At 40.5% G+C, this 21,989-nt stretch overlaps 1 protein-coding gene across 8 annotated transcripts in view; it reads right to left on the bottom strand.

Annotated features, from left to right (window-relative positions):
• UBR5 (ubiquitin protein ligase E3 component n-recognin 5) overlaps nt 1–21,989 on the bottom strand; it is a 104,147-nt gene that overhangs the window by 11,705 nt on the left and 70,453 nt on the right. For 4 of the 8 annotated variants that reach the window (XM_081116338.1, XM_081116335.1, XM_081116333.1 and 1 more), the window contains exons 30-49: nt 21,839–21,957; nt 21,620–21,746; nt 21,399–21,528; nt 19,915–20,075; nt 19,558–19,797; nt 16,243–16,366; nt 15,580–15,691; nt 14,320–14,451; nt 13,682–13,939; nt 12,878–13,146; nt 12,322–12,533; nt 9,284–9,514; nt 8,714–8,787; nt 7,360–7,532; nt 7,151–7,264; nt 5,970–6,190; nt 4,504–4,624; nt 4,316–4,420; nt 1,753–1,996; nt 20–131 (exon numbers count right to left, since the gene is read on the bottom strand). In XM_081116338.1, coding sequence (XP_080972464.1) covers nt 20–131; nt 1,753–1,996; nt 4,316–4,420; nt 4,504–4,624; nt 5,970–6,190; nt 7,151–7,264; nt 7,360–7,532; nt 8,714–8,787; nt 9,284–9,514; nt 12,322–12,533; nt 12,878–13,146; nt 13,682–13,939; nt 14,320–14,451; nt 15,580–15,691; nt 16,243–16,366; nt 19,558–19,797; nt 19,915–20,075; nt 21,399–21,528; nt 21,620–21,746; nt 21,839–21,957 — 3,279 coding nt within the window. Of the gene's footprint in view, nt 1–19; nt 132–1,752; nt 1,997–4,315; nt 4,421–4,503; nt 4,625–5,969; nt 6,191–7,150; nt 7,265–7,359; nt 7,533–8,713; nt 8,788–9,283; nt 9,515–12,321; nt 12,534–12,877; nt 13,147–13,677; nt 13,940–14,319; nt 14,452–15,579; nt 15,692–16,242; nt 16,367–19,557; nt 19,798–19,914; nt 20,076–21,398; nt 21,529–21,619; nt 21,747–21,838; nt 21,958–21,989 lie in introns of all 8 variants that reach the window. The other 4 variants (XM_081116339.1, XM_081116336.1, XM_081116337.1 and 1 more) reach the window with 3 other exon arrangements.

A 21,989-nucleotide genomic window follows, 5' to 3' on the forward strand; every position in this document is an offset into this window, starting at 1 on the left:
AGATACAAAATCATCTCACCTATCCCGATCTCTCCGGGAACCGGCTCGCAAGCCACTACTTCTCCTCATTTCCCTTTCTCTCTCCCTTTCCCGATCCCGCTCTCCTCTGTTCCTTAATCTCTGCATTAGACCTGGAAGAAAATATGAAATAAAGTCAATGTGAGGACATGACCCAACATAGTAAGACACAACAACTATAGAACCATCTTCCTTTCACCTGTGGTGGTGCCTTTCTCTCACTCTCCCTATGGTTTTGAGGGTTGGGGTGATTGTGCACAATGTATCTAGCACGGAAAAGATGTTCACTCAGTATTTGCTTAATGACTTTTTCCCCTTGTCATGTCAAAGCTGTGAAATAATACGTAGCAACCAGGGCTATGTTAGTTTGACCAAAAATAATGCTGAAATTTCTTACAGATTAGAATCAGATTTGAATATCTTTCCTATTATCAGTATTTGATTTAAAGCATTATAGGCCACTCATAACATTAGCTATTATTATTTGTAAAACTATAAACATAAGTCAGAGTGTGGTTTCTGAAGAATATGCAGAAAAGTTATTTTTGAATTGTTAAGACTCCCCAGGTTTCTTCATTTACATTTGTCAATTTCCTATCATAAAACTATAGAAAGTCAAATGGTAAAACCACTGATGAAAGGCTGGAGTCCACTCCCCATCTTTTCAATCTCAATCCTTTACAGAGCTCATTCAGCCTCTACTGTGGCAGTTTACAGAATCCCAATAAAACATACCTACAGCCTCGTTAAAATATGGGATTATCTTAGTAACTCCCTCTCCCTCAATTACTATTTCCATCCACGTACAAAATTGACGATATTCTGCCCCCTGCTTTACATGAATTGCCAATTATCACCTACTCAAGGCTTTTTGTCACTTTCACAGACTTTTTAATTTGCTAATTGTAATCTTGAAAATTAGGCAAGAGTTCTAATCCCAAAGTGCTGCTCAAAGGAGGTAAACAGTTTGCACCAGGATGTTAATAGAAATCTTACTACCAAAAACCAAACAGGGAGGTTAGTGACATAGTCAACTAATTTACATTTGGTTGCCAAGCTCCATTATCTCATTGGGAACCAGTAGCAACACTACAAATCACACTTTTTTTAAAAAAATTATATTTTTATTGATCTTTTAGAGGAATGGAGGGGGGTAGGGAAAGGGAGAGGGGGAGAGAGAAACATCAATGTGAGAGGGTAACACCGATAAGCCGCCTCCTGCGCGCACCGCACCAGGGATCAAGCCCACAACCTGGGCAAGTGCCCTGACCAGGAATCGAACTGGCAACCTTTCGCTGCACAGATGACGCCCAACTGAGCCACACCAGCTCGTGCTACAAATCATACTTTTAATAGCACTGCTCTAAGGAACAGTATTTTCTTCTCAGGTATCTGTACCAATTAAATATAGGGGTGGGAAAATACTGCAATCTGCTCGCAGAACTTTTACATTACCATGGATCTTACAACCTCCCACTCCCAAACCTGTAACAACTAAGACAAGAAACTCATAAACGTAAACATTAAGGAAAATATGAGGTAAAAGGGCAAACTGCTAAACTGTCTATTAAAGTAGTGTAAACAAGATTAAATCATTAATCTAGAATAAAAGTATATAAAAATGTAAATGTACATTAAAGTTCTCCCACTATAAATACATACAACCATCATTATCATTGTCTCAATCAAACAAATAAAGATTTGTATGATGTCTGCTATCTGGAGACTACTTACTTGTGTGAGTGCCTTTGTTGGCATTTTGGATACAATCTAGATTTGGCAATTTTTCATTTGACAAAAACGCTTGTGCGATGGCTGTATAAAAACTCCGTGCTACACCACTGCCCTCTCCTGGCTCATCCTTAAATGTGACTTTTACTCTGTGTACAGCCATTGGAGTAGTAGCACATCTTCGCCCAAAGTGATTGTTCAGCTGCCTCATGGTCTGCTGAATAAGAAGGTCTCGATCCCGATCGACCTAGTAAAACATAAAAAAGCAGTAAGTTCAGTGTTGGAAACCACCCTGAAAACTTTCTATGTAAAATCTGAAAATCTAATTTTAGCTTTTTCTTGACAACTTAAATAACTACAAAGTAATTCAGGTTCTCAGAAATGTATACATTCTAAATAAACAACATTCTCAAGTATTACAAGAATGTCTTGTTAAGTAAAATCAGATAATGGAATTTAACACAATTCTAATACTTTCTTAGAAGTCCACGAGAAATAGCAATTCATTCAATTTTGGAATGCCCCAGAATAAATGGCAAGTGGATCACAAGTGTAAATTTTTTTAACACAGCAAATACTAGAAGAAAATACAGGATATTTCTTTGGTGACAGACCACCACCACACGCAAAGTAGAAAAAAAAAAAAAAGACAAACTGGGGAAAAGGAAAATTCTGCCCCTTCTGGTAAATGATACATATTCATGAGTAGCATGCACATCGCCTAAAGATAAAGTGATTCTAAAACCTGAGGAAAAACCAACAACTGAAACAGACAAAATGGGTAAGATATATCAGCAAAGAGCTCACAAAAGAGGACAGAGCCTTAAATATATAAAATAATGTTTAACTTTGCTCATAAGAGAAATGCAAATTAAAACTATATTGTGATGCCACTTCTTAATCTGTCAGATTGGTCAAGTCTAAAAACTTGACAAACTGCTGGCAAGACTATAGGCATCAGGTATTCTCGTACTGATGTTGAAAATATAAAACTATATAACCATTATGGATAGGTGTCTGCCAATATTTGGCAAAATTATGTATGCACATGCCCTTTGACCCATGTCTAGGTTCCATGTCTAGGAATCTATCTCAAAGACGCACTAGCCCACAAGAGATACACATGAGGCTATTTATTCCTCACACCACTACTGTAACAGCAAAAGGCTGGAAGCAAACCCAAAAGCCCATCAATAGGAGAATGGCTGAAAAAAACTGACATACCCATAAAATGCAGTACACGAAGACTAAGCAGCTGTAAAAGGTAGGCAGGCTATCTACATACAGTTAAGGCTGTATCTCTGGGACATACTCTTTACTGGGAACAGAAAGATGGGGTAAAATGTATAGCATGCTCGGGGTGGGAAGTGCGGGAGAAAGACGGGTAAAGAATACACATACTGGGTTATTTAAAGGGGGAGGGAACTAAACTTCAATTAAGAACTTGAAGGGTGGGGTACACAGTAAGAGAGAGAGAAATTGGAATGAAAACTAGATTTCTCTGAATACATATATCTTCTTTGTAGAGGTGACCCTGCAACATTCTAGATATTTTACATTAATTGTGAAAAAATAAATAAAAGGGGAAAGCAATCCCTAAAAACTGAAAGCAAAACGAAACAGAAGGCCCCAATTATATGGAGAGGGTAGTAAAATCAAACAAAAATAAATTTCATGTAACTTTAAACAAAGTCATTTGACCGTACATCTCCAACTGGATACACTCTAAGGACAAAAAAACTGCGAACAAATCTTGTTATTTTCAATAATCATTTTGTGGTAGTGTTGACATTGTGATTCTAAGACTGTTGTGTGTGTGCTGTGGGATAAAAGCAAATGAGTAATTAATTTACCAGTGTTGTTGGGAATTTAAATACTCAGTTTGGGAGAAAGGCAATAAAGCCGAAGAAGTAAAAATAAACAGAACCTCGTGGTCCTTAATCCTAGAGCTGACAAGTCAGCAGGATGAACTCCTGATGCCATTTTCTTCTTTTCTTGGTTTTGGTTGTTAAGCATTTCCTAGCTTTCTCCACGAAAAAGGCCTAAAAACAATGACCAGCCCAGGAGGCAGCGAGCAACCCTAGAGCCCAGATTATCATCTTGGAATACAACTTCCTACTGAAAGAGCAAGGGCTCCTGAAGAAACGGCTGCGACAGCAAACACACAAGATGAGACACACCAAAGCGTAAGGACATCAGCAAAGATCAGTCGCCTCGAAAGGACTCAGGAGCCAAAAAGGAACCCGACTCCTGCTGGCCAAAAGAGACAATCTCAGCATCAAATGGAGTAATATCCTCCATGAAATGAAGCATATCAGGAACATTTAAATCCATGTGTTCTTAATGACACTTAAAAACAGAAAAACTGAAACAAAAAACTCGTCACTAGAGGATGCTGGGAAACTAACTGCCAGAGACAGCCACTACTCTAAATTTGGTAATTACCATTTTTTTCTTTAAATTTTTGAATTATACAGCACATATCCCTAAGCAAGATTGTTAATTTTTGTTTTTAAACTTCATATAAATGGCATACTGTATGTATAGTATAAGAAAATCTAAATACCTTTACCTCTAGTGATAAATCTCTTGACTGCTGATTTCTCAGTTTTTCCATTTCTCTACGGAATTTTGATTCTTTTACCTCAAAACCACCCAATTCGGTTAGGATCTTAAAAAAAATGCATGACAGAATTATTCTCTGAAATACGTTCTTACGGACAAAATAGAATTTAAAGTGCTCAAAATACATACTGATCCAGGTTCTGCTCCAACATCTTCCATGAACACCCTGCCGAACAGCTCCAAGGAGAGGCGCCAGCGTCCCAGCAGCATATCGTGGGAGATGACCATTCCCATGAAGCTGCACTGCGGCCTGCGGGCGGCGAGGGGAGAGGCGCTCAGCCAGCCGGCTCGGAAAACTCCCTGCCTCCTGGCCGCAGTCACTGACTGGTCCTTTGCTATTCTGAGGCTTCATGTACTTCACTCGCACCCTCTCCAGGGGAGCTTCCTACGGCCGCTCGCTCTTCCCGATGTCTTAAGTCAGGACATGTCCCCAGGCTGCCTCCCTCCCCCCAAGGACAATGCCCATGCCCATCCCCATCTCGGACTCCCAGACACCTCTCTAGTTCACACGTTGGCAATGGACTGGAATTTCCACTGTGCTACACACATATAACCCTCCAATGACACTCAGTTCAGACTCAGTGGGGTAAAGCTGAACGTGGCCTTCGCGACAGTGACACTGCCTCCCTTCCTTCAGTAGTAACACACTTCACTACCGCGCCGACGTGCAGCAGATTCTAATTCCCCCGCCCCCGTTCCTCCAGGGTGGCCAAGTCCTTCACGAGCTGCTCCTTCCTTTCGGTGGCTTCCTTTCCACCCAGCGGCAAAGGCGACATTCCACCACAGCGTCCTTTCAACCCCTAGCCAGGGCCAGGAGCCACCCCTAAACTTGGCTCCCCGATTCTGCTCTCCGCCAGTCTAGCTGCTGCTCCGCAACCGTCTCGGCTCACACCTCCTCCGGGAAACCTGGGCCGCCTAGTCCGCAATTCTTCCTTGCCTTTTATGGTTGGTAGGCCATGTATGTAAAGTGTATCTAGCTTCCTAAACTAGCTTAATTCCTCCCAAGCAAAAATATTATCTGACACTATGTAAGCAAAAAACATAGAGCACATATATCTCAGATACTCTACAGGTCATTTGGTGATTAGCCATATTGAGCCACAGTGTATACTGGCAAATTTTTATTGGGAAAGCAAAGAACCTACCTCTTGCAAGAGAATTACCAACTGTGGACCTGGCAAGGAACCTCAAGTGAGTGTGAGAACCACAAATCTAGAAACCTCTTTTTAGTTATTCTCATGTCCCCCCCGCTTAGCTGAGCTGCTGGTTACATGTCTATAATTGGCTATTTGACGTGGATATATGTACTTTAACTCAGTACTAAGCATTAAAAACAAGTCTTAGGATTTCCTCAGTTAAGTGAGGGGAAAATCATGCCAATCAATGACAACACAGTCACAAAAAAAAAAAAAAAATCCATAAAACTAAAATTTAATTTTAAAATCTGCTTATAACCTATGAAAACAGAATAACATTTAATTATCTTATTTATATACAAATAAAATTACAAAATTCCTAAATAAAAATTCTTACAACAATCATATAATAGCCATAAAAGTATTACAACAGAAAAACTATCTTCACTTAGCAGATACCTGAAAGATGTGAGAGGCGGCCCTTCACTCTCGGTCAGTCCTATCTCTGCCAGTAAACTGCTTTTCAGTTGTGCGGCGAGGTCATGAGCAGATGGCCCCGCTTTTGAACTCTCCGCTTCTTCTGGCACCACGCTCTGCTCTTCCCCTTCCTTTTTTTGACGATTTTGCATGTTCATTACATTTTTCAAATTGGCAGCATAAGACATTTTAGTTGGAAGAACCTATGAATTTTTACATTTAAAAGTTACACATTAAAGAAACTAACTAGGTTTCATTTTCAACCTACTAACACTCCATAGAAATCAGAGAGAAGTGACATAATTCTTTTCTGGCCCTTCAACCACCAAGATGCAGCCCGTTTCTTGTCTGATTCCCTCAGTGACCAGCAATTCCAGTGCATTTACCACCACAGCCTCCAAGACCTTTTAAAATAATCTCAGTGATATCTGTGGTTACTTAAGTCTCTTATGCATTTTCAACCTTTTCTTTTATCATTTAGATTAAAAAAAAAATTCTATTCAACTAAATTTCTTCCATGCTTGCTCTTAAACATGGTATTACTTTTTCATTGGAGAAACAGTATGGAATAATTTTAGGTTCTCAAATCAGACTTTTATCTAAAATCTAGATCTTTCACTTAACCAGATGTGTAATAGACACTACCACATGAAATTTATGTAATCTCTCCAACCCTCAGTTTATTACCTATAAAAATCAAGATAACAATGTTTTCTACCTAACATGGCTATAAAGATTAACTGAGACAGTGCCCAGGAGATAGAATTATTCAAATTATTTATAATACCTTATTCACATTCCAAATTCAAAAAGAAAAATTGCAAGCTAATTATTATGCATGCTCAAAGACATAGAAATGTATCTACGTATGTACATATAAATTTAAATTTTCTGGAGCATTACAACAATCAACTCTGTGAAATAGAAGAGCACATAATGAAACTACCATTTTATCATGAAATAACCTGAAATAGCGCAAGTCAGTCTCAAAGCAGGCTAATGAAACAGTTGGAACTCCTTTTATTGTCATTAAACAGGAATTCCTGATACTTCTATCATTTGGGGAAATGTAATATTCTGAATTAATGCATTTCCAAAAATCTGGTTGCTGGGACAAGTGCTCATTCACAAATATGATATTGCAAAGATTTTTACTATCTTACCTCAAGGCAGTTTCTATCCACTGTAACCTCCATTAAGCATTTCCCACTACTGGCAGATGAAGAATAAAGACCCTGACTTGGACGGCCAAAAAGATCCTCCTTTCTAGCATTTGGCTGGAATTTTAACAGAAATATTCTAGTTATATTGAACACTTGAAAAAAATAAAGTCAATTTAAAAGAAACCTTGAGACCAGTTAATTTAAAGTACCTGCAACAGATGTGGCTGATCAGCCAAGGGGATGGCTTCAGCCAGAGGCACTTCAAATGGATTTGGGGGTATACACCCAAGGAACGTCATGGAATCTGAGCGTCGGAAAAATGGATGGTTTTGGCCAGTTTCTGCAGGAAGAGAGTCATCATCCTTATCATTCAAAGCAGCACCTAAACATAAAGAGGTAAAATGTATGGTTTTTAGAAAAATTATTTAATTACTGGGGAAGGGTAAAAGAATCTTAACCTGCTCCACCCAAAATTCCATTATCTTTATAAATTTTAATGCCACTCAAAAACAATAGTCCAAAGTTTTTATAATATTTTAAGTGATAAAGTATTAGCAGTTTAAAACGGTTACAATAAGTTTTATGTTATGTATATTTTAAATAATGACAAAAACTTGACAAAAATAATCAGCAGTCACAAGTACTGTTCCATTTTATATTAGATGGACGTTTGCCATATCCGCTTTCTCTCTCTCTAGAGATTCAGACCGAAATACAGGTAGACGCCTGAGTATATTCAGGACCTGGCTCACACATGACTCCAAAAAGAGGAGATGGACAGGAGCTGAAATCTGAGCATTTGCTTACGTAAGTTCTGCTTCCTTTAGAAGATAAACAGATCTCTGGGCACTCATGAATCCCGACAGGAAGTCAGCACACCAACTCCCCCTAATGGAATTAAACTCTGGGCAGTGCTTACCGTGTGCTGTGAACACAAGAGGTAGCAATGGCTACCAGTTAGGTCAGCTGTCTCTCCCTGGCCGAATAAAACTGCTAGCCGATGAGGAGAGGTAAGTGGACTACCTGACCCCATTTTTAAAAGTTTTTAATTCCACTTGAAATAAGAGCTGAGCACTACAAACAGGCTGCAGAAGATCCCAAAAATTTCTTGCATTTGGAATACTTTCTCTTTTTATTGCATTAACTGTTACAGATTTGGGTATTTGGGGAGTCATAAATGTTATTTCTCATTTTTCTTGACTTAATGTATTTTGTATCAATGTTACCAAAGGTTCTGCTAAGATTTTAATGTAATGCGTACACACTCAACCTAAGAGTAAAGATAAACTTAAAACTAAGAAATGCACAGGAGAGATACAAAGATTATGCAGAAAAAAATTTTGATTTTTGAAAAGTCCATGACATTTCTTTAACTATCCTTATTTTGAAGCAAATAATGCAAGGATATATAAGGAAAATGGATAGAAAAGGCAAGAAATGGGACATAGAGAAGAAGAGAGAAATTCCCACCCAGACAGAAAATAATGACGTTAAAAAGCTTGAAGGGGAACTACTGAGGCAGCCATTCCTTGCGGTAGGTTAGCAGATTTTCTGTACACTAACTTTGATTGGTGTCATCATCATTTTCGTGTTCTGAATCTTCATTATCAATACCCAGTTCCAAGAGTTCTCGCGTCCTTTAAAAAGACAATGAGTCATTTTACATGAAATATTTGTGTAATATGAACAGAAGCAAAGATGATGGGAACTATAAGCAAAAAACACTAAAAAGGGCTATTAAGTATCTAACCAATTTCAAACATTTTGATAAAGTTTCAGACTCTGGGAATTGTACACTAACCAGCCAAATGTACCACAATTACAAAATAGACTTAAACAGAAGTAAAAAGCTAATCACACCAAGAAACTGAGTGAGCGGTTACACAAACTCTAATAGAACACACGATCAAGCAGACCAAACCATGGATTCTTGGGCTTCCCCCCTTTAAGTGAGGAGCAGCTACAGTGAAAGGTTGGGTAGACTCACGCTCACTTTCCCACATGAAATGGTCCTGCACTATTTCTCTTTTGCAAAGCTGTTCTCCTTACTCCAAATATCAGACAATGTACTAATGAAGACCACACTGAGCAAGTAAGTATTTCTTAAACCAACCTCACGGCAAGTATGGATACCTTTTGCGTTCCAGCTGAGGTGTATCCAATGTTGTCTGCTGATTCATTGCTTTAATCCAGTATATAAGGGCTTGAAAAACATATGCGACATGCTTCAGTGAGCAAACGTCTAAAACTGGAAGGACATCAGAATGCTCATCATTATGAGACCTCATTAGAGACAGAGCATAATTTAGGAAGTCCCCTCGAGCCGACATCATTCCTTGGCGGGCACTAAGCAATGTGGCACGCCTATAGGAATAAAAAGAAATGCACGCTATTACAAAAGGAGCACAAATGTGAAGTTTGCCACTGTCATAGATATGCAAAATTAGGACCTGAAACTATCCACAGGTAAAAATTCATTAAGCCCGTGGCTCTGCTTTAGAAACATAACTATCGTGTATCATTCATAGTCCCATACTTTCGTACAGAAAAGGAATCCCAGTATCCTTTGGAATGGCAGATGGACCGCCTTCCCTAAAGACAATAGTTCTCAAACTTTAGCATCATCAAAGTCACCTGGAGAGTTTGTTAAAACAGACAGCTGGCGCCCCTCTCACAGTTTCAGTAGGTCTTGAGTAGGGCCCCAAAATTTGCATTTCTAATAAGCTCTCAGGTGATACTGATGGCTGCTATTCTGGAGACCACACTTTGAGAACCACTGCCTAAAATGACACCGAAAGCATAAGCAACAGAAGAAAACAGAGATAGCACTGGACTTTATCAAAATTAAAAACTTTTGGCCCTGGCCGGTGTGGCTCAGTGCTGAGAGCGCATCTGCCTGCACAAGGGTTCGATCCCGCCCCAGCTGGGACACAAGCAGGAGGCAACCAATCAATGTGTCTCTCCCCCTCCCTCCCCTTCCATTCTCTCTAAAAATCAACAGAAAAAATAGCCTCGGGTGAGAATTAACAACAGGAAAATTAAAAACTTTCATCCTTCAAAGGACACCATCAAGAAAGTGAAAACCATCCACAGAATAGGACAAAATTTCTCCAAATACTACTTCTGATAAGGAACTTGTACCCATAATATATAAAGAACCCACACAACTCAGTAACTAAAACGACAAAGGATCTAAATAGACATTTCTCCAAAGAAGATACACAAACGGTCAAAAATATATGATAAGATGCTCAACGTCATTAGCCATTAGGGAATGAATATACAAAACCACTTCACACCCACGAGGATGGCTATTATCAAAAAGATAGATAGAAACAAGTGTTGGCAAAGATAGGGAGAAACTGGAACCCTCCACACCCTGGTATTAGAAATATAAAATGGTGCAGCCACTTCAGAAATGAGTCTGGCAGTTCCTCAAAAGGTTAAACATAGTGTTACTATATGATCCAGCAATTCCACAACCAGGTATACACCCAAAATAACTGAAAATACATGTCCACACAAAAACCTGTACACAAGTGTTCACAGCAGTATTATTCACAATAGCCAAAAGGCCATTTTGGCCATAATAACCATAAACAACCCAAATATCCATAAACTTATGGATAAACAAAATGTGGCATATCCATACAAGGGACTATTACTAGGAAATAAGGTATTGATATATACTAAACATGGATGAACCTTAAAATCACTGTACTAAGTAAAAGAAACCAGGCACAAAAGACCATGTATTATACAAATCCATCTGTGAAATGTCCAGAAGAGACAAATCTATAGAGACTGAGAGTATATCAGTGGTTGCTTAGGGTTGGAAGGTGGGGGGAAGTGGGGGGGTGACTGACAGGCATGGGGTTTCTTGGGTAGATAATGAAAGTATCTCAAAATTAACTGTGATGGTTGCACAGGGCTCTGAATGTACTCAAAACTATGGAACTGTACACTTTACTTTTTATACACTTTACATGGGTGAATTATATGATAGATAAAATTGTATCTCAATAAAGCCGTTGAGAGAGCGAGCAAGAGGGAAAGGGAGAACCCTGTCACCAATGAAGATCTACTATCAGAGCCCTGTTCTTCAGAGCACACAAGCCTGATGAAGACAGGGCTTGTGCCTGCTTTGAGCAGGCTTCCTAGGGCAAGAAAGCTGATGCCGCCAAAATCTCCCTGGTCTAGGTCTCTCTGCCAAGCGCTCCATTTTGCATGATGGACATTTCCATCAAATTCTCTCCCCGTTCTCAACAAGTTCAAAGACACGTGCGTGTGTCCACTACAACCCTCTACGTCTTCCTCTTTCTTTTCCTATGGGTTATTCACAATCAAAGTCCAAAAGCAGATTCTGCCTTTTTGCTCTATCCCTCAGCAAGGCCCTAAGCTGCTTATATGATTTCAAAGCTGCTCTCTCCTCCTTCCTGAACTTTACTGTCCCACTAGTTTAGTAGCTATTATGTCTCTTGTACATGCCAACCAGAGTCTTGTTAAGTTTCCTAAGCAGTCTCCTAGACCCTTGTCTTTCACCCTTTATCATCCACCCAAAGAAGGCAGTTTAGCCTGAGCCAAAACTAGAACCAAACCCTAGGACTCGGACCTGAGAACAGGCACTTTCACTACATGGCACTGTTACTGCGCTAGTGATCAATGTGTCACCTAATTCCTAGTCCCGAAAAAGGCCGCTTTATAACTGAACAGAAAGAACACAACAAACCCACAAGGAAACACTCTTTAGTTAAGACCCAGCAGGCCAGAGAAGGCACAAAAAGAAACATGATTTGAAAACCAAGGAGCAGCTTTGGAAATCACATAGACTTTCCCCTCCTGAGTACAAAGTGCATTCATGTTCGATCATGTTCAAAATACAAGTTTTTCCATGAATATATGCCTTTGAGGGGGCTTGGGGACAATAAGGCAAGGATGCAGACTAACTCCTTCAAAAACGACGAAATACTTAGTATCAGATCCTACAATCTCAACAAATTTTTAAAAATAGCCTGGATTATAACTAATTTGTTTTGCTCCTGCTACACAGTTTTTAAAAAAAGTAATGCAAGGCACTTCTTCCTTCACAACAGACAGAGGGAGGAGGTCTTACGTAAAAAACTTTCTAGAATACAAGGGTGCCATCTAAGCACAGCTGAAGACTTGCATACCGTCTGCCTTCAAGGGTGCGTAAACTAGCCTCTTCTCGTGCAGTCATCCTCTCTCTTCGTGCTGAATTCTGAGAAGCGTGAAGAGGGTGATTTGGATGCCCCGGGTCACCAGCAGATGCTAATGCAGAACCATAACGTAATTGAGCTTCAGTAGAATCCATAATACTGACCATCCAGTTCCATGTGGGAATAAGCTTTTCTTCTACATAGTTCTATGAAAACCAAACTAAAATAGTTAAATCTGTGAAAACCAAACTAAAATAGTTAAAACTACCCAAATGAAGTTAAATTTGACACACAGCAGGTCCTTGAACAACATCATCTTGTTGATGTGACGCCATAGGAACGCAACTCGTCTGTATCAGTTAACCTATGGTAAAATGGTTCCATTTTGCTTAAAGTCGCAGAACCTATCAACGATGTTAAGTGAGGACTTACTTGGTAGTATTACATAAACACTTAAATATTTGTAATATTAATCCCCATGACACTGAACCTCTCATAACTGACAGCCAAAAGATGTGTCCGAGCGAGTAACTTCTCAGCGGCTTCCTACCTGTAAGCTCACTGCATCCTGGTAAGTCAGCTTCACCGCGGCTGGGATCTGCGAGTACACCAGGTGGTTGTACTTGGGAACAAGGCCCATCAAGTCTGAGACCTGTCTGACGACAATGCTGTAAGCCCTGGCTAAGCTGCTTGCCGATGTCAAGTAGCTGCTGGCACTGCTGGCTTCCAACGCAGCTGCGGCAGCTGCAGCGCTCGTGCTGATGGTGCCACTGCGACGTAAGTTTGAAGGGTCGATATAAATCAGACCTGCTGAGCTTGCTGTAGGAAAAACGGACAAGCACAACAAGCTAATGTCAGTTGCTAATTGTGTTTCTCAAGCACTATATATATTTTCAAAGCCTAAAAGGTCAATTATTTGCAAATGTAATAGCAAAAACCTTTAAGCCACACTAATTTAGAAATTATAAGCGAGACAAGAATTACTATAATGTTCTCAACCAGAGGCAATTTTGCCACTGCCCCCCAAAAAGGGGGATAGTTGGCAGCACATACAAACATTTTTAGCTGTCACACCAAGGTGAGGGATTGCTAATGGCATTCAGTGGGTAGACACCATGGATGATGCTAAACATCCTTCAATGCAAAAGTATACAAATAAAAAATTATTTAGCCCAAAGTAGCAATGGTACAGAGATTGAGAAACCATGCTATCAGCTTATAGAAATAATATTTATATTTGACCTCAGCAAAACAATAGAAAACTATTATGAAACTAATTTGTTCTCTAGATGAACATGTGTAACTTCAAAAAAATCTACTAAGCACTCTTAGGAATACTGAGTTTCTGACTTGCCTGCTGGCGTGGATGTGCTGGAAGGGGCTGTGCTGGCCGCCCGCTGGTGCTGGGTGTTGCGCACAGCCCACTGCATGGAACGGGGAGCCTGGGCAGCGCCGTTGGCGTGGGAGCTATTCGTGGTTCTCTCTAGGGGCTCATCGAGCATAAAGGTCTCCTGTTCTATGTCGTCGCTCTGACTACTGCTGCTATCAGAATCACTTGAGTCATTTGACTGTGAATCATCTTCAGAAAAGAAGGCAGGAACACTGCTTGCACCTAAGTTTTTAATTTTTAAAACCAAAACCATTGTGAGTTTGTTGATATTTAAAACTACACTGTAACCCCTCATTCAGGAAAATATATATATTAAACAGAATGTCAGGCTGTATTCAACAGTCCACAAACACATCATTAAAATAGTTTAATTAGAAAAGAATTCTTTTAAATGAACCTTAAAATTAATCCATAATTTAAAATAACCAAAAAAGTCATTAAAATAATACCTTCTTGACTAATATGTATAGGGAAAAAGGGTGAAGTTACAATAAGCTTTAGTCACCCTTGTGCACAGCGTACAGAATGCATTTAACCACTTCACGCTAAATGCACAACAGCCTTAGTGTAAGAGAGAAAGTTGTTAGGATAGGGTGACACACCAGCTTCTGAGCCAGCAGTTGCTGCCGTGACAACACTTCTGCGCCCACTAGCATTGTCTTGGTTGCTATGATTGCTTTCGCTGTCACTTTCTGTTTCAGCTGCTGCTAACAAGTCCAGCTCCATGTCACTCCCTAAGTAAGGAGAAAAAAGAAGTACAAACTCACTGTAGATCCAGACTGGGTCTTATAAGCCAGAGTGTCCTAAAGGGGGGGGAGGGAGGAAGACTAAGAAAGTAGGAGGGGGAAGCAAGGGCAGAGAGAAGTGATAACTACAGTACAGTAAGCATGACTGTCTGCTTGGCAGGAAAGGAATGCCTAGGTAAGCCATGGTGCTCAGCGATTATCACGCAGCAATTCAGTGTCTGCCCCGCAGAGCCTTAGGTAAAAAGTGCTGGGCAGGACGACACCAGCCAGCGGGCAGAGCTCTGGGCTAGTCCACCGCTTCCTTCTCATCTGTTTTATGTATCGGGCTTCCAAACCGAGAAGGATGTTAAAAAAGTCTGTTCTTCATATTTCACAGTATATACACACAGCAAAACATACAAAATGATGTATTTTAAATATGTCCAATTTATTGTATGTCAGTACACCTCCATAAAGCTAGTTCCAAAAAGTCTGTCCAGTGACTACTGGTAAAAATGGTTAAGGTGACCATGTAGCAAAAAGGCCAAAATGATTATTTTAAGTGAAAAAGGAAGTCACAAAAATCTCATATACAATATCTAAAAGACATGCATGGGGATGGGGCAGGACAGGGTCGGGCCGAAAGTAAAACACACCCTTAGGATATGGGTAGCGTTATGGGTCATATGTTTTCCTTTTCTCTAATTCCCAAATGTTTCATAATATGGTTATGATTATTTTAATTTCTAAAAACCCTTAAAAAAAAAAGTGATTTAAACCAAAAGGTAGAGAAAATAAACTATTTTATAAGTATACACATGTATTCATGTGTACAAACATACATACATGTATATATACACCTACAAGCACAATTAGATACACGTTTGTGTATGTAAAGTATGTATATGTACATGTGTGTACAGGGTGCAGCAAAAGTATGTCGACAGTTGTGAGCACATGAAACAGTTTATTCTTGTATTATTATTTATTATTACATTATTTTCCACAAACAACTGTTTGTATGTGTGCACACACCCCCCTCCTAAAATCTGAAACAGGCTACAGGATCCCTTGGCAGAAGGGGCGCCCCCCGTGGCCAGGCCGCCCCGAAGGCCGGCGCCCGCCCCGTAGGCCTACCGTCCTCGTCGTGCTCGTCGTGCTGGCCCTCGGCCTCCGCGTTCTCCTCGCCGTGCTCCTCCTGCTCGTCATGATGGTCCTCTTCTCCAGCCACGCCTTCCACCACCTCCACCTGCGCCCAGAGTCTCACTCAGACGCCGCAGGGCGCAACACGCCGCTTCTCCACCAGCGCTCCTCCGCGGCAGTTAGGGAACGACACCCAAGGGCCCGAATACAGGGAGCTGAACCCTTTGTTTGCCGGGGACAATTCGCTATCAACAGGAACGCTGACCCATCTCAAAGCTTTAATTATTGCCCACACACAGAACCTCAAAACTAGAAGCGTAACAATGTGTAGTTTAACTTCCGCAATTATAAAATTTACCTAAAAAAAATGGAGTATTCTCCCCAGTTCAAATACATTGCACAAAACTACTAAAACTGTTTTAACATTGAGAATATCTTTTCAATTAACCCTTAGGTTAGTTTCCAATTTCCTACTACTCAGTAAATCAAGCACTATTAAAATATTTTTAAGACGCATAACCACAAATGGGACATAGCAAAAATCCAGAAGCCGGCAACGGCCGCACTTAACAGTAGTAAGCTACTATTAATAAAACTCCGAGTGACTACCTTCCCCTCCCCGCCATAAAAGCCCCTCAGCTGCCGCGGTTACACTACCTCCTCCACATCTGCCGAGACGATGTCGTCCTGCTCCTCGTCTCTGCCCCGCACGGGCTGCGACTGGCTGATGCGCCTCTGCTGCGGGTTGCGGATGATGTAGGACGACTGCGACTGGCTGGAGCTGGAAGGAAGCGGAGGTGAGGCGGCCCTGCGGCCACGCCCGACAGTGCTCCTCGGCCGTGCGCTCGCGAGGAAGCTACTTTAAACCTGACCCAAAGGTCTTGGAAACCAGGAAGAATTAATCCAGTCTCCAGAAAACATAAACCCCAAAGAAATTACTTTATCATAAAGATTTAACTTATAAATCGCAGAACCGCTTTACTTCTAGGAAGTCACTTCAAATCTGTGTTGACACACACTTTTCATGAGCCCTCCCGACACCTTCTAAAGGGAAGGTCCTCCCTCCCACTGCTTCCAGCACCACAGTCCTTCACTTCCCAAGGCTCAGGCAGCATTCACCCACTAACAAAGCGTGCTGACTGTAAATAATCCACTTTAAGAGACCTGACATCACTTGCTTTGCATCTGCTTATTACCCTTTGACATCAGTTCAAAAGTGTGATGCTAAAATAGAATCATAACGCAAGGTGCGGTGGCAAAAGTGTTACTTCCTTAAAAATCAGACTGAGAAACAGCCAAGAAAGAACAGATGCCTCCAATATTTAAAAAAAGGGGGGAGCGGGGGGGGACAGAGTACAGCTTAAAATGCAGGTGGTTGCTAAAGACCCTGTGACCTACCTATTAACCTTTATTTACAGATTTTAAAACACAGTCTAAAATAGTGGTTAAAGGACCTTTAAGTGCTTACACTGTTCCTTATCTTGCCTCACCTCAGCTGCTCTGAGAAACAAGACCAAACCAGCTACACATGAAGAGTCATCAACTGAGACACAACCTTCAATAAACATGCCTCTTGGGCTAGACAGGTTAACGGAGCCATAGTTTTCACAGAAGATAGTCTGAGCAAAACAGGAAGTTTTGTCATAGAAATCCTCTCTTCTCTCCCCTTCAAATACATGAGCCAGACATAAACCATGAAAGGGCAACAGATTTCAAGAGACTTACCCTGTGTCAGCCAAGGATGGGCAGAGGCAGAAAAACACCGGTTCAGAGAACTTTCCACTACAAGCCTGAGCTCCTGAGAGTTTGGAACTGCAATGTGCCCTCTGAGGGAGGGTGGGCTTCAGTGCTGGTCAATCCACTGCCTCACCACTACCAGGATTTGCACCAAGCAGCACTTCCTCTCTCTACTCTCCCATCTCATACTCTGTCTGGATTCCTAACTATTCCTCAACTTCAGTAGCTGTGGGACCTGTTTTCTAACCTCCATGAGCATCAGTTTCCTCCCTTTCAATGCATTACAGATGCATTTTCTGTTTGGTTACCACCTAACAGGTAATGCATCTATAATGCTTAGGAAAGCTCCCAGTTCATACTAAAATCCCAGTAACAGTTATTATGAGGCATAGTGACAAAGTAGACACAGACTCATTAATAAGGACATTAAGAGTTTTAAAGAGGTGGGAGGGAGCAACAGAAGCAGCAAACTACTAAATTTAAGAATTTATACTCAATGGAGTGATAAACACCATCTACCATCCAACACAAGAGAAATCCAAGAAACTGGTTGTTTATGTTTTACTTAAAATGCTTGGAACACTGGTCAGAACACACCCTATACAAAGGAGAGATTGTACTGTATTATAATGAAGGACTTCTGTATTGTATCAACAGTAGTAGAAAACATTAGCAGTTATCTGTTGATTATCAAATGATAATCTTCTGGTGAGACAGAAGATTGATTGGCCCAACAATACAACAAGGGGAATGGAGTAAAGAGGAGAGCTTAAGAGTATACAATACTTTAATAAAGAACCTAAGCAAGGTGGCAAAACCTTAAAACTTGAGATGCATTAAAAAAATTTATGTTCTGAAATAAAACCAAGGGAAGGGCACAAAGAATCCACAAGATAATACCACTTAAGGAGTTGGGGGTTCCTCGCGGGTTATTAGAATGAGAAGCATCACAGGAGTCCAAGAGGATTTCACTAGCAGAGCCTTCAGATAATAGGATATATCTGGCAAGTCTTAAAACATACAGACTTACTGTATTGTATGTTATATTGATTTATTAACAGTTTTCAGCAAATCCCAGAAGTACATCAGTGACAAGGCTACCATCAGAGAGCTGTGACAGATAAACCTGGATTTAGATTCCAGGGTTCCCTATGAGACCTGACAATAAATGGGAAGTTGGGACACATACCGGCATATGGTGTAAAAAGAATAGTGAGAGAGCAGACACTCAATATCAACCCAGACAAAACTCAGGGGTTAAGACTTGGGAACTGTCCAAATACTAAAGCAGGCCATCCTTAACACACAGATGTTCAGAAAAGAGGAAGAAGGGTCTTTAGGTCTTAAAGATCCTTATTAAAGCATTATTACATATCCACACAGTAACAAAATTAGACCTGAGAAAACCAAATAAAATTTACCAAACAAGTATTTGCTAAAGGTCTCTAGAGCTTTGCCACTCAAAAGTGTGACCCCTAAACCAGCAGCTTTGGCATTATCTGCCAGTTTATCAGAAACACAGAATCTCAGGCCCCACCCAGACCTCCAGAATTGGCCTCTGCATTTTTATATAAGATCCCCAAGTGATCTGCACACGTATTAAAGTTTTAGATGCACTGTGCTAAATAAAAGACACCAGAACATTCAGCTTTATGTTCTAACCATTCTGACTCAACAAGCTGGAGTCTAGGTAGGGAAACTATCAAATGAATGAAAAAGATAAATGAGATTTGAGAAGAATAAGTAACTTTGTAACTAGAAACTTTTCATTACTGAGTTGTTTCAGCCCTAGCCTAGTTAATATGGCTGCTGTAGACAGTATTTTAAAATTCTACCATTCCGATTGTTATTTACATTATATGTAAGCTGCCCGCCTTGCCCAAGCCTCTGGACACAGAGAAAGTTACGTTTTCATTCTTCAATTTGGCCTCCAGCAGGAGGAAACAGAAAGTGACGTGCCTACAGAAGTCTTAAGCTTTCTCATCAGATTACTGTACCAGACTAATAAAAATAGTGCCTTTCCAAACTGAAACGAAAACCCACAACTGTCTATCAGATGTGGAGACACATGTATAATTTTTAAAGTTTTCACATGTTCCAAAGTAAAATCTTTACCATTCATTACAAAAATGGTCGTGTACACCACCTGAATGCTTATGCAAAGGTTTTCGTAAGCCAAGCACGACCTTTCCAGAGGAAGAATTAGTCAGAATCTATTACCAGGTAGAAACTTACCTGCTTGACTGATCAGATGATGGCCGAGGCGGTAGTGGTTCCACTGAAAACAATTCTTCACTGCCCTGCATGGCATCTATGCTGGTACTCGCCAGGGTGAAGGGCGCCGTCGGGCGCGCGATCCCCATGCGCACAGGAACAATCAGCGACTCTGCCACATTGCACAGCTCTTCCACCGCGTACGGGAGCAGAGCCTGGAACACGCGCTTGCACTTTCCAATGGGCTGCGGGATGAAGTTGCTAGAGCGAAAGGGGAAATACAGCAATCTGCTGTGAATCCTCTCATATACATGATGTCGTTTGCACAAAAAGTTCACACGAAATAATACAAAGTCAAAATTAGAAAGGATGTCTTACTTTTTCTTTTTGGATGAAGCCATTTCCACACTAAGAATGACAAAAACTCTTGCCACTGAACGCAGAAACCTCATGGTCACAGCGATGGCTTCTTCCCGGCGTCCAGGTGTGTATTTGTTTTGGAGTTCTTTCACTAGTGTGCCTAGGAGAGTATCTAGAAGCTTTAAAAAATTATAAACACTCTATTAATGTTGAGACATCACAACAGATGTTTAGACATTCATAGAGTAAAAGGTTCCAACACTTTTTCAACGTTAACATTTCATAATAAAAATCTGCAAATAAATTTAACCAAAACATTTACAAAGTCCGTGATTAATTTATGCCACATGCTGACCGCTGTGCTTGACCTAGAGGTCTCACAGTCCTATATAGAGCTTAATGTTCAGAAGAACAGTATCAGATAGTCAAGCCAGAGGAAGAACGTATTTCACTTGCCACGGTACTTACTGAACAGCAAAGTAGATTCAACTATTTACATTAATAGGTTCACAATCCCATCCCTTCGCTTAACCATTAGTACTTTCCAGTCTCATTTCTATGCACCATCTGTCATACAGATAACAATGACAGAGAACACCCAATTTCAGGTCATTTTGTTTTCTTAATGTTACTAAAAATAACCCTTATTTTAATTTTTTAATTCAAATGTTTGTTTGTTTTTTTAATGTTTTTTTGATTTTAGAGAAAGAGGAAGCGGGAGAGATAGAACATCGATCCGAGAGAAACATCCATCGGCTGCCTCCTGCAAGCCCCCTAACTGGGGATCGAACCCACAACCAGGGCATGTGCCCTGACCAGGAATCAAACCAGTGACCTCTTGGTGCATCGGACAAATGCTCAACCAACTGAGCCATACCAGCCGGGTAAAATAACCCTTACTTTTAAACTGCTACATTACATTTCAGTGAGTGGTTTACCTCTTGATTCATTTGTCCACGATGACTGGATCCATAAAGTACTGTTTTTTAATTTTACATTATTCTGTGGTATTACTTTTTCTTTCTCGTATCATAAATTACTTCCTTATGACAAGTTCTGAGGGCAATGATTATTTTTATGGCTCTTGACGTTGCTAAGCTATTTCCAAAAGAGTACCAAATGCAATGCCACCCCATCAGCATGAGGTGTTCTTTCCACCATAACCTCATCAGCACTGGATTGTGTGGTTTATATTCTTTTCTCATTTCACAGCAAAAAGCGGCACTTAAAAAGTTTGCGCCAAGGTGCTATTAATTCTGAACACGGCTCTATACAGTTTTACGCTGTTGTATTTTTAATACCTTTTAGGAATTTACTCTGAATGGAGTTCCTGCTGTTAACTAAGACATTTAAATAACCCCAAAAATTCCATTCCCCTTAATATACTGCTTAATTAGAGCTTATTAGTACTTAGGAGTCTGGACTAGTAAAATTATGGGAGCTAAGTTAGGAAAACCACCTTTTCACATGCTTGTGAGCAAACATTCAAAGGACTGACTTACCAAGATATCTGCTGTGCACTTGACTATAAGGCAATGAGTGAAGCAGTCCAGCCGAATCGTGCCGCTTTGCTGATTGAGGTATACTTGCTCTTCTGGCAAAAGATGGCCTATTCTACTGCTGGCACTGAGACTTGATGGGGAAGGAAAGACAGAATGCACTATAATTGCCTACAGTAACAGGGAAAGTACATAAATCTAAAAAAATATTAGTGACTACATACGGATCTTTATTCTCCTGTGACCCAAACATAATCATAGATTTCAAAGCATTCCAGTCCTGTAGAACACGCTCCAGCGCAAGCTGGGCAAATCTTGGGGGCTCTAAATCATGATCAGGCATATCTGAATCTAAAAAGAAAATGAAATGGTGGGTAAGACAAAAAAAATATATATATATATATCCCCTTTTCATGTGTGTCATAACTGTAAAATTTACTCACCTTCAGGATTGGCTGTTTTTCGGTTACGATCCTCCCTGATCCGAGGAGGTCTGTACTGGCAATGCTCTACTGTCTGCCTTGCAACTGTTTGCACTAAAAACAGTAGCAGGTGCTCTCCCCTGCAAAACAGAACACTGCTGTGAGGGGGAGC

This window comes from Miniopterus schreibersii, assembly GCF_964146895.1.
Source record: "Miniopterus schreibersii genome assembly, chromosome: 17".
Classification (NCBI taxonomy): Eukaryota; Metazoa; Chordata; class Mammalia; order Chiroptera; family Miniopteridae; genus Miniopterus; species Miniopterus schreibersii.